Source organism: Limanda limanda, chromosome 13, assembly GCF_963576545.1.
Source record: "Limanda limanda chromosome 13, fLimLim1.1, whole genome shotgun sequence".
In the NCBI taxonomy this organism is placed as follows: Eukaryota; Metazoa; Chordata; class Actinopteri; order Pleuronectiformes; family Pleuronectidae; genus Limanda; species Limanda limanda.
Genome location: NC_083648.1, coordinates 15638798 through 15654915, shown reverse-complemented (window position 1 = coordinate 15654915; position 16118 = coordinate 15638798). Strand labels below are relative to the sequence as shown.

Here is a 16118-nt window from a genome sequence, read left to right as displayed (position 1 = left end):
ATTTTTAATCTGCCCAACCACCCGTCCGCATGACCCCCCAGACACAGCAGGCTCCGGCAGCCAGCTGTTGGATTAGTGCCACAGCACTATCTCATCGAGGAAGGCGTGTCACTCCTCCAGAATCTCTCGGATCCCCTTTGTCCTCGGTGCCCAGCCAGCGACACTCATGGCGGCTGCACCCGTCAGACAGCGGCCCGGGCCGGGGGCAGCCCGGGCGCCGCTCCCGCCCTGCTACTACGAGGGATACCTGGACAAGCGAGGACCGAAAGAGAAGGTAGGCGCTGCCGGTGCGGACCTGGAGCCATGTTGTTCCCCCGCATGCTACTGATAGACAGGATCTGTGTGTGTATGAATGCACCGGCTGATCCCCCCCCCCCCCCCCCACCCCATTCCCACAGAGCTGTCAACTTCCTTATTGTGTTGGATTGGGCGAGGCGACACTCGGGATCTTTCACATAGCGGATCACAGATTCATTATCACTCTGTTTTCTGAGGAGACTGTGAAGCAATCACGACGTGAGAATGGAGGAAAACCCGATGGCTGTCAAAACGCTGCTTGTCATTTCAATCACATCACGTGAACGATCTGAAGCTGTGGTCTTATAACAAGCCCACTCAGTGTATCTCTCTCTCACACACACGTCTGCCAAGCAGTTTATCTCCCACGATTCACTGCTGACTCAGAGGAATACTCTTCTTTTCACGTTATTGACCTGACAGCCTGGACTGTGCATCTCCAATATGTCTAATACAAAGTTACACCCAGTCAAGTCATTCATTTTTATGAAATATGAATGTTCACATCCAATATCAGACACACTTAAAGCGAAAGAAAGAGCGGTGTCTTACTTGTTTAGATTAATAATACCATTAGTATAATTCAGCATTGGTTTGGAGTCAGTGGGTCACATGACATGGAAGCTATTGAAATAAAATACCTCACAAACGTTCTTTTGCATGTTTTACATACATACAGATACATATAAGGTAACAAACAAAGAATGGGACACATGGACTTCCTCCCTCTCATTATGCTCATTTTAATGTATAGAGACATGTAATATGAGCCTGGCTCAGGTGCAGGATATCCCAGTGATCCATGTTCACAGATTGACCACAGCTGAGGCTCCCCTCTCTATCCATCTCTTGGGACAGGAAATGTGAGAGTGATAAAGAAGGGAAGGATCCATTAAATTACGGATGTGGGAAACAGCCCAGCCGTGTCCCAGCTCTCTCTCTATCTGCTTATTTCCATGTGTGACAGGCATCCAGGCGACTGTGGACATGTCTCTGCGGGAATTCACTGTATTTCTTCAATAACCCCAAGGACACTCATGTAAGTGTGTATACCTTGTATACATGCAAGTGTGCATCATGGTGTGTTGATGCTAACACGCGTTTATGTGTGTGTGTATGGGGGTGTTACAGTTCGTAGAGAAGATGGATCTCAGTGGATTTGTGTCCCTGAAGGACGACTGCAGCCGGGACAGAAACCTGGAGGCGGCCAGACTCATCCTACGCATGAAGGATGGGGAAACCAAACTTACAGTAACTAGCACCTTACCTTAACCTTAACAACTAAATGACTTATCCTTACCCTTAAACCAAGTCTTCACACTTAAACAGCTCACTGAAAAAGTGCAAAATGTCTGCATTATATATGGTCTATTCTTATAATGCTCCTCACAAAGATATAAATACAAGTACACACACACACACACACACACACACACTTCAGTGGTAATTACATTATATAGCATTGATTTCCTGGAGACTTACTCTAACAATGACCATAAATGACTTTTCCATAATACCTAACCTAACATGTCGTCAGTTTATTATGTCATAATTTATGTTATGGGGACATTTTATGACATTATTATAAAACAAAATGAACTGTTTTTACAAGGTGTTAAGTGCTCTTGTCTTTTCCAGGCACCTAACCTAGAATCAAGGGAGCTGTGGAAAGGTTTCCTCTACTCTGTGATTGATGTAAATATTCATCTTTTGCTCACCAGCATTCCTCTTACCAGTGTCTGCCTCTTGAGCTGCGTAATTAAAAAAAAATCTGCCTTCCACCCAATCCCAGCTCAATGTGCCGTCCTGTCTGACGTTGCTGCCGGGCCAGCTGCAGATGCTGAAGGAGGTGGTGGACAAAGAGAGGTCCAGGCGGAGGATTCGAACGCCTACACGTGCTCCTCCCTCCCCGCTCTCCGTGCCTTTAGTAGGAGAGATCCCAGCGTGAGTCCTGCTCTGTGTTGAGAGTAGGGTTGCAAAATTCCGGGAATATTCAAACTTGGAAACTTTCCATGGGAATATACGGGAATTAACAGGAATTAACGGGAATTAACTGGAAATGTCTAATTTATACTAACTGTATTTACCTTGTCATATACAGACACAAATATAAACATTTTGTTTTGTCATAGGCTGATTTGAGCCCTGAGGAAACTTTGGGCACTTGACTATATGCTTCTGCATCGTCGTGTCAATCTTAACATAGGTCTTTGCACAGTATTTGCTAATGTACACAGCCTTTCCTTTGGATGGGGTGAAATGTCTCCACACATGAGATAGTGCATGTGGCATTGTTCTGTAGAATAAGATGAGAAAAAAGTTTGTAAAAAAACACTAATGCAATGCTAGAGATATAAATAGTTAGCCAAACAATTGGAATCGTCTGTAAGAATATATTACAATTGATGGATAAATGAATGGAAATAGGCTAGATGAACAGATGAACAATCCTCAATAAGCATGCTAATATATTTTCCCCAGTAATATCATCGAAACTTACCTGACTATTCCTGCACACTACAGCAGGCCTCAATAGCCCTGCTGTAGAGTGCAGGATGCTGGGAATTATCTGTGCATGTGATGGAAGAATGCACAGTGGAGGGTTGAAATTCAACGTTCAGTGTGTGCTGCATTCCATACATCTTTAAAATAGAGTTTTGAATGAAGTTTTTATTGCTCAGCGTTTAATTTGCTTATTTATTTATTTTTTTCAAAATTCCCAAAATTCCAGAGCTTAACTTCCCATGGAAACTTTCCGCCCCTTTGCAACCCTAGTTGAGAGTAACTGTTTTGGAATGTGTGTGAACACGAGTGTCATCCTCCTCCGTGTGTCTCTGTGCAGGTGCTTTCGGCCAGTGTCGCGGACAGAGGCTGAAGTCCTCCTGGAGCGACACCCAGACAGTGGCAACATGCTGCTCCGTCCAGGCAGAGACGGATGCTCGCTGGCTGTCACCACTCGACAAGACCTCAACGGGTAAAACACCTGCTGAACATCTGGACACCACAGCTGCAAATTGACACAGACACACGCCATCTTCACAGCAAAAATGTCTGAGCTCTCTATTTGTCTTTTTCTCCAGGTCGGTGTTCAGACATTACCGTGTGACTCAGAGGGACCAAGGCGGTTATGTCATCGATGTAGAAAATCCCGTAAGTGTGTAATAAATGTATAATACATACACAATTCATATTTGAAAAGATATAAGATTGTGGATTCCTTAAATTCAAAGTTCTTATGATTGATTATATATGTTCACTGTTCTTAATGTCTTATCATAAAACATCATTTCATGGTTACATAATTAGGTATGCGTTTGGTGCATCTCTACCATAGGGTTAAATATTCAAAATGATAGGAAATACACTACATCACATTTATTAAGTGGAAAGTAAAAGATTAGATTCTGTTAATATCTCATCTCTCTCTGTCTGAGTCACAATTTGTCAGAACTAACTTACTGTATTTATATTTCTCTTTATGACTTTTTGATTTGAGTTTTCAGGTGAGTGAGGACGTGGTAACAGTTGAGCACATAGACGATCTTAAACACTGACTTGGGTTTAAGATGGGTTTTTAACATCATTAATAATCCATCAGATTTTCGTCATATAATCCAACTGTTTTCCTCTTTTCAGATTCCCTGTGCTACACTTCACGAGGTCATTGACGCCCTGGTAGAGAAGACGGCAGGAACTCTTCAACCGTTCCTGCTGGAGGAGCCATATGAGGAGAATATCAGTGAGGCACACTTTACTTCAAATTCTTTTTTTGATCTTTCTCTCCCCATAAATCTATTTGTCCAACATTATTATCACTTCTTTTATGTCACCAGCATATGTTTCTGCCAATGATGAAAATGGAGAAAGGATCCTCCACACTGCCCCCACCAGCCCCCTTCCAAAGGCTCCGGCCCTCCCGCCAAAACAAGGTTTGTCTCCTCAACATGTAACACAGACAAATAGTCACAGACAGACAGCCTTAAGGTGCTTTCACACCAACCTTTGGTCATGAATTTTCAGTTTACTTAAAATCAAAAATGAAAGGAGATTTGGACCATTGTTCTAACCAAATGACCTATAGTTACTCCAAGAGGAAGTCTCCGTCTGTATCAAACAGAACCATGGTTAGTTTCCTTCTCAGTGTGAAAATGCTTTTTGGGATAATTCAGACTTTCAAAACAATTACGGGAAGTTGAGGACAATAAAAAAAGGAACAGCCGAGAAGCAGAAATGAGCTGTGTTGCCACATGGGGGAGGGAGGAGGTAAAAAAAAATTGTTTCAATTTGTTCTGAGGGAGTTATAAAAACCCTAATATAAGACATTAAAATGCAGCCCACGTAGATGATGAAGGTGTTAGTATGTCACACAAAAGTCCAAATTGCAATGTGAGACTACAGACTGTAAAGATGGACGACATGACAACTTAACAAAAGTGAAGCCAAAGTGTCTCAATCGCCATCTGGTGGCTGGTTGCAGTATAGGTTATTAACCTCACCTTCTCCATGTTAGTGCATCGGACATGGACCAAACTATAAAGTCAAAGTACATTTTTTTTTAAAGGTGGTCATTTTTAACCCACTTGAAATTTGGTTTCAAATTGTTATTTGATGCTATAAAAATGGGGTGACATCTGAGACTGACTCCTGATTGGACCAGCACGTGTATCGACTAGACCTCCCCCCTGCAGCTCCATCGCCTGATTGCAACTGTGCAGCCTCTGGCTCCAAATGTGCAAGATGGCAGCATTTGTATCTGGGGTATTCTAGCTTAATTTCTGGAAAGTGGGAGGCAGTTGAGACGTGTCATCCATCTTCATACACAGACTATGTAGGAAACCAAATCAAATCAGATAAAATGTGAACGACGTAACAAAGACATGGACCTTGGTTTGGACCTTCGTCTGGACCTTCAGGTGGAAAACACTTGGTGATCAGTGCATGCTTTCCTTCTGGTGCAGATCGGTGGTGCAGCAGCAGTCCCCTGTCCAGGTCCCCCGCCCCAGACCGCCGGATCCTGACCACATCTGTACCGGCCTCGCCCACCAACCCGATGAGACGACTCATCCTCTCTCCTTCACCTCTTGCACAGAGTGAGTAGACAAAGTGCAGACGTCACCTGCAGCAGACGATCCTCAGGCCTTTCAGCTCAAAGTGTTAATCCTCTGTCTCTCCGCAGCGCTCAACGAGGAACTCAAAATGAAGCTGGAGATGAGACGAGCCAGTCAGGACTGATTTCACTCGGGAGGAACTACTTCCTGTCACAGCGAACTCAATCTCCAGTGCCAAACCCCTTCTCACCGCAGCTATGTACTCATCCTGTGCCTTCTAGGCGGAAGACAAGGGACTACAAACACCGCCACTTTCTTTTCGTGCTTCGTCCACATGCATCAAACTGTTTACAAACCGCCGTCCCAACAAATGATTACTTTCCCTTCTCTGAATCAATGTGACAGGCAGCTAAAACCTCCAGGAGAAACCCCCCGACACACTCGGACCACCAACAGAGCCGATTGTTTTCCTGTCTGAGCCCGTGTCTGTTTGTGCTGACCTGCTGATGTCACTGCCGCACCTGAGACACTTTATCTGCTCTGAAAGTAAAATAAACCAGGCGCGCTCAGGTTTCAGCCCAGCGGCCCTCCACCTTCCCCCTCATCTAACATCTAGTGATCATGTGAATACAGTGGAGCTGGCCTGAAAGTGAAGCCTGCACAGTCTCTGCCTGCTGCTCTGAGTGTTATATGTGGTTAATAAGCATTGATGATCATTAATATGTTGTCGATCGATACAGCGACACCACTCTGGTTCATTTCAAACCCAACTTTGACTGTAATGTCGGTGCTGATTTTAAAGTGTTTCCTTATTCTCTGCTACTGTGTATATGTGCTACTGTATGGTGCTACGACTCGCCAGTGCTCAGACCTGCTGTTCCCCTTCAAGAAAATCTATCTGCTGTGTGTGAGGGTGCCCTCTAGTGGAAGGGCTGTAAACTAAAGAGACAGAACACTATTTAAGTATTAAGAACACAAGAACCAGAAACTTTGCAAAGACCAAACGTTTTATTTTGCAGATTGAACCCACGAAGGGTTTTGGCTATCACAGTATTATACCCTACCTATTTGCCTTCAGTAACAAAATGATAATGTATTACAGATCTGAGGGTCGTTCTTTTCTACATGGGAAACATTATTTGACATTTCCGTCAATTGGCCAGTCCGAGCAGATTTGATATGTGTCTGAGCACTCGTGGAAAACTGTGATCAACTGACTTGAGTCTTCTTACAATGATCGGTTTCTCGTACGTGTATGTTTGTACAATATGTGATGTGTCCACTTGATCACTATTGAAGAATAGTTTCAGATATTGAGGGCATTAAATTGTTTTTGCATGGATCTCAGTCGTTCCTCATCTGGAGTTGAAAGTATGGCCCTCCAGGGACATCATGAAACTAAGGGAATCAGAACTTATTGGAATGAATTGCTGCCATGAGTGGCTGGTTCATATCAAGATATTTGACCACAAATAAATAGAAGAAAAAAAATTATTTTAGTAAAAGTTTACTTTTTCTACACTTCAGTAGGGAAGTATATTTACATATTCCATCTGTGATCTCACAAACTAATATATACATATTATACTGAATATAAAGATGGACGACCTGACAGCCAGCTTCTCAAAAGTGAAGCCAAAGTGTCTCAATCGCCCCTTGTTGGCTGGTTGCAGTAGATCATAAACCCTGCCTACTTTACGCTAAACTAAACCAAAGGCATATGTCAAATAACGTTTTTTCATTTTAGGTATTTCTGTCATTTTTTCCAGTGTAAATTTTAATGGTAAGTTTGGTTTAAAAGTAAGTAATTTTGATGCTATAAAAATGAGTGAAACGTCCTGATTAACAGCAAAGACTGATTTATGATTAGTTGAGTGGTTGCCCTCATTTCTGGATTGTGGGAGAAAGTGCAGATGGGTTTGTGTGACAGATTTACACTGAGGCTATTTTCATCAGGAAGTGTATGCTGTATTTTCTACTACTACTACCTAGCCGAAACCTATACATCTGTAGAAATACATGTTCATCTTTCATTTGTTAGTTTGCAAAAAAAACCTTGCTATTTTTTTCAAACCACTTGGACTAAAATTTCCAAATGGAATTAACATGTACCAAAGAAGAACAAACAAAGAACAGTGAATATATGGACGACGTAAGATGGAGGCAGGGGTATTCTAAGAGAGGCATAGGCAAAGCATTCATCAGAAAGGGAGCCCTGAGAATGGCTGATCCACGGCAACAATCATTTTGTGAGGACCTCTTTAAATTCTATAATGTTGTGTATGGGAGACAATAACTGCACCATAATCCTGAAGAAGAACATTTTTAAGGTTTGGTTGAAGACTGGAATGTCTTGTGCATTATGAGTCTCTGGGAGAGAGAGGCCCCCCACACCCCCGAGTTCCTTTGTCTGGAGCCCCCCAAGTCCTTTGTAGCGCTACTGGCTTGAGGACCTTGAAGTTCACCCATAAAAGCCTGAGATAAGTAAGATATCCATCCATCCATCCATTATCTCTACTGCTTTAATGGAAGCTGGAGCCAATCCCAGCGGACACTGGGGTAGAGGCGTGTTACGCTCTGCACAGGTCGCCAGCTTAATATGTGGCCTGACAGGTATATATATATTAATAGGGTGTAATACGCTTAAATCCAATTCTGTGTATTTGTAATAAAGGCTTTTTGGGAATTCACAACACTGGGTTTGGCTGATGTTTTGAAACAGGGGGACGGAATTTGGATTTGTTTTGTTTTTATTGCATTTGGCTGCATTGCAGAATAGGTCTGCCCTGTGGGCAAAACAACAAGTAGCTGCAAGTTTGGACTTTTTGCACGATTTGGAAGTTGCATTAACCAAATTCATATGAACGTGATTATGACTCCATTATCTGCGGTTGATTTGTGTTATGTATAGATCATGTGGGTGCAGGTGCAACATTATAACACTGGATGTGTTGAGAATATGAGAAGAATGGAAGTAATGGCTCCTCTTGTGCAAGACAGAACACACTGGGTTACTCCATCTCTCCTGTCCGGACATGTTGGCTCTGTGTGAAAACGGCAGCTTTCATCATGCACCTCGCCCGTCTGGAGTCAGCTGTGTCCTCTGCTCTCTCACACTCAGGTGGACCGGACGAGTTTCTAATCTGACCGGAGATCCGCGTCTTTCCGCCGCGTCAGCCCGAAGGAGGGAACAACAAACACACAAGGAGCAGAGCTGCCATCGAGACGCTTCTCACCGCGGGCTGAGAGCCGGGGGTCTGTCCAGGGACGGAGCTCCGCGGGGTCTTAGAGGGGACACACAGAGACAGACACACAAAGACATAGAGACAGAGACAGACACACAAAGACAGAGAGACAGACACAGAGACACTTCTTTCCTGTTTCCGGACGTTTAACCTTTAACTTACTTGCGCGCTTCTTTCTCGTCAGCGGTTCTTGTGGCGGGTTCATTTCTTTCTTTTTTTTGTTCATCTTCATCCTGAACTCGTCTTCACACATCGACCTGCAGCCTAACGTCACCGAGATCCTTCAGAACACTCTCAGGTGCTGGGACTACTTTCCTGAATGGAGGCACACACAGTCTCGGGCGTGTCCATGCGCAGGTAAGTGTCGTGTTGTACCTGCTGAGCTGCATGTTATTTTACTACATGCAGTAAAAATAACAACTTGTGTTTGAATTAAAAGTGAAACAAACTATCATCTCACTGCTAAACTGTTTTCAGAACGTGGTTCTGACAAAACCTCTGATCAGCAGCTGGACGCTTAATGCTTCAAATCGAGCTTTTCATTGCCGGGGGACATATGGCGCAAAAGTGCAGTGAGGGTGTGTGTGTGTGTGTGGGTGGGGGGTGTGGGTGTGGGTGTGGGTGTGTGTTTCAGGCCCAGGTATTCCTCATGTTGTGGGGACCTGAATGTAGTTACACAGTCACACTATGGCAACAAAGCAAGTCCGTGTATGAGAATAAAACCAGTTTATAGTGACGACATGATTTTGGGTTAGGTTTAACTAAGGTTTAGGCAAGTAGTGAGGTCAGAGTATATCAACATGCAATCAATGTAAATCAACGCAATGTCCTCTGAAGTCATGGAGACACATCTGTGTGTATGTGTGGTTGTGTGTGTGTATGTGTGCACATCTCTTTCTATAGCTTAGGGACAATTTCTGTTCAATACCATCATTGTGAGGACATTTTGATCAGTCCTCACAAATTCAAAGGGCTGTTTGAGGGTTGAGACTTGGTAGTAGGGTTAGAATTAGGTTTAGGTTAGGCATTTAGTTATGATCGTTAGGGTAAGGGGCTAGATAATGCATTATGCTAATGAGTGTCCTCCCTGTAGAGAGACTAGTGTGTGTGTACTCATTTGTCCTTTTCCAGCATAAACACAGACCTTCTCAGGTCCAGTAAACCTCATGAGGACCTGCAGCCCAGTCCCAATGAGGTGAAACATCATTTCTGAGCTCCTGATTAAGGTTAGGGATAAGATGGAACATGAGGTTAGGGTTGGGCATGAATTGGTCATGGTTAAGGATAAGGTTTTGGCTCGGCTGACAACAATCGATGTAAGTCAGTGCAAAGTCCTAGTAAGGAGAGCTGCACAAACCAGTGTGCGTGTGTGTGTTGAGTGAAGCTGGCTTTGGCCCCCAGGGACAAATATGTGAAACATCTTATCAGAGCTGCATTCTCTGACATGCTGCAGCTCATCGGTGACATGCAGCTCATCTCCGTTTGGAAAGAAGCACCCTCATTGGTTCACACCTACTCCGCAGGTCCTAGTTACACCGTCTGCAGGACAAGATCACTTGTGACAACAGCTGTCATAGCTACAGCTCTAAGCAGGCAGAGGGAAGAGTTGGAGTTGTCATCTGAGGTGCAATGATGACTCAAACCATAGTGTTTCCTGTCACTTCATGTAAAACCGCTCCTGCAACAAACTCGGTCACCGGCGCTCGTCTGCACCACACTTTTGGCAGCGTCTGTGCATCTCATTGTGTGCTTGTGTTTGCTGCTGCAGGAGAGCTGAGGTTGACATGCCTGCACCCTGCTGAATGCCTTTCATGGCCCTGCATTAACATCACTATGGCACTGACAGAATTACTGCTGTGCTGACTTTAGCTCACTCTGCTCCCTCCGGCCATTCCTCTACTTCTTCTCTCTTTGTGTCTTTCACTTTGTTTTCAACACATCTTTAAGGATTCTCCTCACATCTCATTTCCACCGTTTGTTTTGTGTCTGTCTTTACACAGCCTAAGATTTTGTATTTTTCATCTTTCCAGGTCTCCCGTTTGGTGAATTGATTGTGATACCCATCCAACCTTGTCTCTTTCAGCCTTCCTCTGCTTTGTCTCTTTGGTGTGGGCCATCTATCTCACCATGGACAGCCCGCTGAGCGGAGCCAGTGAAGGGGCCAGGGCTCCTCAGCCTGCACAGACTTCACCACGTCATAGATGCCACTTGCTGTCTTTACCTCTGTGAGAGTGACTGTTGGGGAAACAATAAAGCGTAAATTCCTCTCAGCTTGAACAAAGGAGCCATGCATCCGCTGCTCTCCCTCTGCGTCTTTTGGCTGCTGCCCGTGGCCTTGGGGCTGGAAGACTCACCACTGGACTGTGTTCCTCGCAAAACTGTGCCCCATGATAGTGAGTGTTACTGCCTGTTTGTATAGCCTTAGCTTACAGTGTGTCATCCCATATTGGCAAACACAGTTATAGACTCATTGGGAAACAGGGTGGTTGCTCAATGATGAATCGTTCATGTTCTGTGTTTATGTTTCAGGGGTCAAGGCTCACCTGTTTCACGAGAAAGGTGTTTTCAACTACTCCACCATGTTGTTGAGAGAAGACCTGGATCTGCTGCTGCTGGGTGCCAGGGAGGCAGTGTACGCTCTTGACCTCAACAACATCTCCAAAAAACATGCCTCAGTAAGAACACCTTTTGTTAACTATGCGGTTACGGCCAGTTCCATCTTGGAGCAAGGCCCGTTGATTGTTAGCTTTTGGAAATTCTTATCAGAGATTTCTTGGACGACGGCTTATTTTTATTATAAGAACAAACTTCCGTGTTGGTCCCGACTCTGAGACCTGAAATTAACCTCTCAGGCTTCCGTTGCTCTCGGGTTTTAATCTTGTCCAAACACACTTTGAAATGCAATTGTGGAGTTTGGAGGTAATGTTTTAACCTAACACAGTAAAACCACTAGCTTATGGTGAAACTTACCTCAGCGATTTCAAATACTGCTGGCGTTGCGTTTATCAACCTCTATGATAGGAAACACATTGTGGTGGAGTGTGTAACAAAAACTGTTGTCACTCCTAGGTGAAATGGGAAGTGACAAAAGAACAAAAAGACGAGTGCACAAACAAAGGCAAAGATCCTGAGGTGGGTCCCTTCTGGTTTTTCTCACTAGAACTGACTTGTGCATTGAGCAGATGTACTTATTGCTTTTTTGATATGTATTTACAGAAGGACTGCATGAACTATATAAGGATATTACATAAGATGGAGGATAACAGGATGTATGTGTGTGGAACCAATGCCTTCGATCCAGAGTGTGATTACATGGTAAGGGCCGCTTACCATGTCATCTTGTACAAACTAAACGGCCGTATAAGTTTTCCATCAAATGAAATTCTGTGTGTCAATGCAGTCCTATGCAGATGGGAAGCTGACTCTCGAGAAGAAAGAAGAGGATGGCAAAGGGAAGTGTCCATTTGATCCTTCTCAGAGATACACCTCCATCATGGTTGGTGAGTAGCTGGTCAACAACATATTAAGAAATTAGGATTGTTTAAAGGAGACATATTATAAAAAGCCTAAAGTCCACAGTAAACCCAAAGAAAACACTGCTCCAGACACTTCCTATTCAGGAGTTTGGTCATTTCTTTTGGGGTCATGTGACATCACAATGCCCTACCTATGCATAATGCATGTAGTAGCTAGTGTGGCAGGGACGCTAGCAAAGCCAGATGCGCTGGAGGCTGTTGACCAATCACAACAGAGACGGCTAGCTGGCCAATGACAGCAGACTGGGCTTTATTGGTAGTGGGGACATTTTAATTTGTATTTTTGTGTTTGTTTTCTGTCTTGTTTCAATAGATAACAACCTCTACTCAGCCACTTCAATTAACTTCCTGGGCTCTGAACCAATCCTGATGCGCAGCTCTCCTGTCTCCATACGCACCGAGTTCAAGACTTCCTGGCTTAACGGTAAGATGTTATTTTTTTAGAATTAATGTTTGCACTGAACTTGTTGAGCCTTGCTTGATAGCTGAATCAAAGTTAATGTCTTTTCTCTTTTATACACCAGAGCCCCATTTTGTTTCTATGGCTCAGATGCCAGAGAGTGACAAAAATGAGGAGGGAGATGACGACAAGGTCTACTTGTTCTTCAGTGAGACAGCTGTGGAGTGCGACTGCTACAACAAGCTGATGGTTTCCCGTGTGGCCCGCGTCTGCAAGGTGATTCAGAGCGCACCATGCGTGTGCTTATTTTAAACAGCTCCATTTACCAACACAATAGTGTATAAACAGTGCTTCCTCAGTTACGCTGGTTTTGCCCTGTTCCGTTGTTTGATTGGAGGTTTCCGTTTGTATGGAATTAACGGTGTGTCTGTGCCCACAGGGGGATCTTGGAGGTCAGAGGACTTTGCAGAAGAAGTGGACGTCCTTCCTGAAGGCCAGGATGGATTGTCCGGTGCTGGGGTCCCAGCTGCCGCACATAATACAGGATACTTACCTCTGGTGTGACCCCCAGATGCACTGGAAGGACTGTATGTTCTATGCCATCTTCACTCCACAGTGGTGAGTTTGATTTAACAGACGTGTTAGTGTGTTTGTCCAAGAGGAAGGAGGCTTGCTTTTTTTTCTTTTAACGGTCTTGGGCACACCGCTCGGCTCACATTTTCTGTGTTTGTGTTTCAGGGGCACATCAGACCTGTCTGCAGTGTGTGCGTACAAGGTGTCTGAGATCAGCAAAGTGTTTGCGCAGGGGAAGTACAAGACTCCAGTCCCCGTAGAAACCTCTTTTGTTAAGTGGGTGATGTATAGCGGAGATGTCCCCGTCCCTCGGCCTGGAGCTGTGAGTGTGCCCGTTGTGTGTGTGTGTGTGTGTGAGTGCGTGTGTGTGCGTGTGTGGGTGTGTGTGCGTGTGTGTGTGTGTTTGTGTGTGAGTGCGTGCGTGCGTGTGTGCGTGTGTGTGTGTGTGTGTGTGTGAGAAACAAAACAAAATCTCCAAAAGCAACTCCCTTTTTGTTTTTTAACGAGTGGCCCTGCAGAAAGCTGATTCCTTTTGTACTCTGACTCCGTTGTTCTCCCTTTTCTCTTGCCTTGCCCTCCTCTCTCTCGCCAGTGCATAAACAACGAGGCTCGTAAAGCGGGTATAAATCAGACCCTGGACCTCCCTGATCGGACCCTTCAATTTATCAAAGATAGGCCCCTCATGGACCAGTCTATCCAGCCAATAGGAGACAAGCCACTGCTGGTGCGAAGGGGAGCTACATTCACACGCATCATCGTCAATGAAATGCAGGCCCCAGATGGCGAGAAGTACCACGTGATGTTTGTTGGCACAGGTGTGTGTGTGGTCAGGCTTTTATAAATGCTGCAAACTGCCACTTCATGTGTGTATTTCAATTCGCTGCTTTTAACAAGTGGACAAGATGAGTGTTACACGTGAGGCCATTTGCGTTAGTGTATAATATGTTTTTCTGTTTTTACATGAAAAGACGAGGGCACCATATTGAAAGCGGTGAACTACGATGGCGAGATGTTCATCATAGAGGAAATACAACTTTTCGAGCCCCCGGAGCCAATCAAGATTCTGAAATTTTCGAATGTCACGGTAATTTGAAACTCAAACACAGTGAAACATATATCACTTATTACTTTGATATAACTATTCATGTTCATTGTATATTTCTGCACATAAAACAGTGTGATTGTTTTGAATGTGTGTTCCCAGGCTCAGCTCTATGCAGGTTCAGACTACGGAGCAGCACAGATCCCACTGGCCAGCTGTGAGAGGTCCTCATCCTGCATGGACTGCGTTCTAGCGAGAGACCCTTACTGTGGCTGGGACAATGTTGTTCGGAAATGCGTTGCCCTCTCCAGTTCACAAAGGTATAGGCAGCTCCTCACACAAGCAGTGTTGTGATCTGCTTCAGCCAAACTAAATTTCCGTTATTTTTGCATCTTCTGCTTTAGAAAGCTGATCCAGAGTGTGAAAAAAGGGGACGCCTCTCTTTGCCCAGATGCTGGTGAGTCAGAGCACAGTCAAACCGACGCAGTGTGATCAGCATGTTTATTAGGAACCTGAATAAAACTGAATGTGTCAGGGTTTGCATTTTTTCCTTCTTAAGGCTTATTAATGCTAAACATAAATTAGAGCCTCAGTATGTACTCTGCGTTCCTTTCATCTGTATTTGTGCACATCTTCTGAAAGCTTACAGACATGAATTGAGCAGATGAAACAGAGCAGTGCCTTTGGAAATCACAGGGCAGGGGGGGGGCAGTGTAGCCAATAGTCCAAGAGAGACCAGCATTAGACACAAGGAAGATTAACTCATCATAATTGAGGTCATTTGTGTCTGTTTGGTTTTCAGACCCCTTTAAACCAGTGAATAAGTCCATCTGGCCTGGCAGCAACACGAAGCTCCCTTGCCCTTCGTCTTCCAACTTGGCCGGAACCAGGTGGGAGCGGGACAAACAACCTCTGACCCCCTCGGACCGTTTTCAGCTACTACATGACGGACTGTTTATCTTCAACGCCTCAGCCAGAGATGGTGGTCGCTACCGCTGCCTGTCTGTGGAGCGCTCGAAAACCAACGAGTACACAACCACTGTGGCAGAGTACCAGCTCACAATAGGCACGGCAGGCTCAGGCAAGGGCGTTGATATAGTGTCTCCACAAGCCCAGAAGGACGGCCCCTCTGTGGCTGGACTGCAGGCCGTAGTAGCCATCCTGGTCATTTCCCTCTCTGTTCTTTTGGCCTGGAACTTTTACAATGGGCACATACCACTTCCCTGTAAGTGTGGGAAGAAAAATGGCCAACAATCCCACGAGGAAGGGGGGATGAACCCAGAGGGCTACCAAGAGGCACAGAGGTCTGCGACGGCAGAGGACAAGCCCATGGTGTCCGGCAGAGACAACGGCAGAAGCAATAACAACCACACCGGAGAGGAGGTGGAGTTCAGGGCTGCAGGAGGAGAATGAATAACCTACCATCGCTGCAGTACATTGATGATGAGTCCGAAATCGGAAAATGACAAGCAAATTATTCAATTTACTCGAGGGGAATTTTAAGTTTTAAAAAACGAGTGGGTAAGGCAGAAAACTTTGGTTTCAAAGCACAAATAGATTCATCGGTTCGTCTGTAATATCTGAGCTGAGACGTTGGTTTTCATAAGAATTCCATTAGGTTGGAGTAAAAGGTAATTTCCAGGTTAACAAAACCTTATTTTGAGAATCTATGAACTGTTGTGACACCAAAAGTTCATTTTTGTACAAATGAGTTGTCTGAATTTCAACAGTAGAATATACATGTTAATAATTTTGGTTTTAGTTTTTTACTAATTGTTGTAAATTCTGTTATGGGTTGAATTTTCTTGTAAAGATTGGTGTGGTTTTTCACAGGGAATGTACAATGACTAAACTTGAGCCAATTTATTCCTAACCACTAAATGCAAAGATGTGTTTTGTTGTATTAAAACCTTTTTCTACCTGATGCATGTGTTGTTGCAGTGAATCCAAATGTTAGCAACAGGGTTTTTACTAGTT

General features: G+C 44.4%; 2 protein-coding genes across 2 annotated transcripts; both read left to right on the top strand.

Moving 5' to 3' along the window:
* The first annotated feature begins 166 nt into the window (after positions 1-166).
* On the top strand, positions 167-6758 carry stap2a (signal transducing adaptor family member 2a). The gene is made up of 11 exons (XM_061084841.1): positions 167-274; positions 1265-1336; positions 1429-1548; positions 1936-1992; positions 2090-2241; positions 3140-3271; positions 3378-3447; positions 3934-4036; positions 4131-4226; positions 5256-5387; positions 5474-6758. The coding sequence occupies exons 1-11, from the start codon at positions 167-169 to the stop codon at positions 5527-5529; spliced, it is 1098 nt and encodes a 365-aa protein (XP_060940824.1). The 3' UTR covers positions 5530-6758.
* Positions 6759-8415: 1657 nt separating this feature from the next.
* On the top strand, positions 8416-16065 carry sema4e (semaphorin 4e). The gene is made up of 15 exons (XM_061083894.1): positions 8416-8947; positions 10674-10983; positions 11120-11265; positions 11660-11722; positions 11807-11905; positions 11991-12090; positions 12440-12550; positions 12651-12802; positions 12966-13144; positions 13265-13421; positions 13692-13914; positions 14068-14183; positions 14304-14461; positions 14546-14598; positions 14944-16065. Exons 2-15 carry the CDS (start codon positions 10878-10880, stop codon positions 15552-15554), a joined length of 2274 nt encoding a protein of 757 aa, XP_060939877.1. The 5' UTR covers positions 8416-8947; positions 10674-10877; the 3' UTR covers positions 15555-16065.
* Positions 16066-16118: the final 53 nt, after the last annotated feature.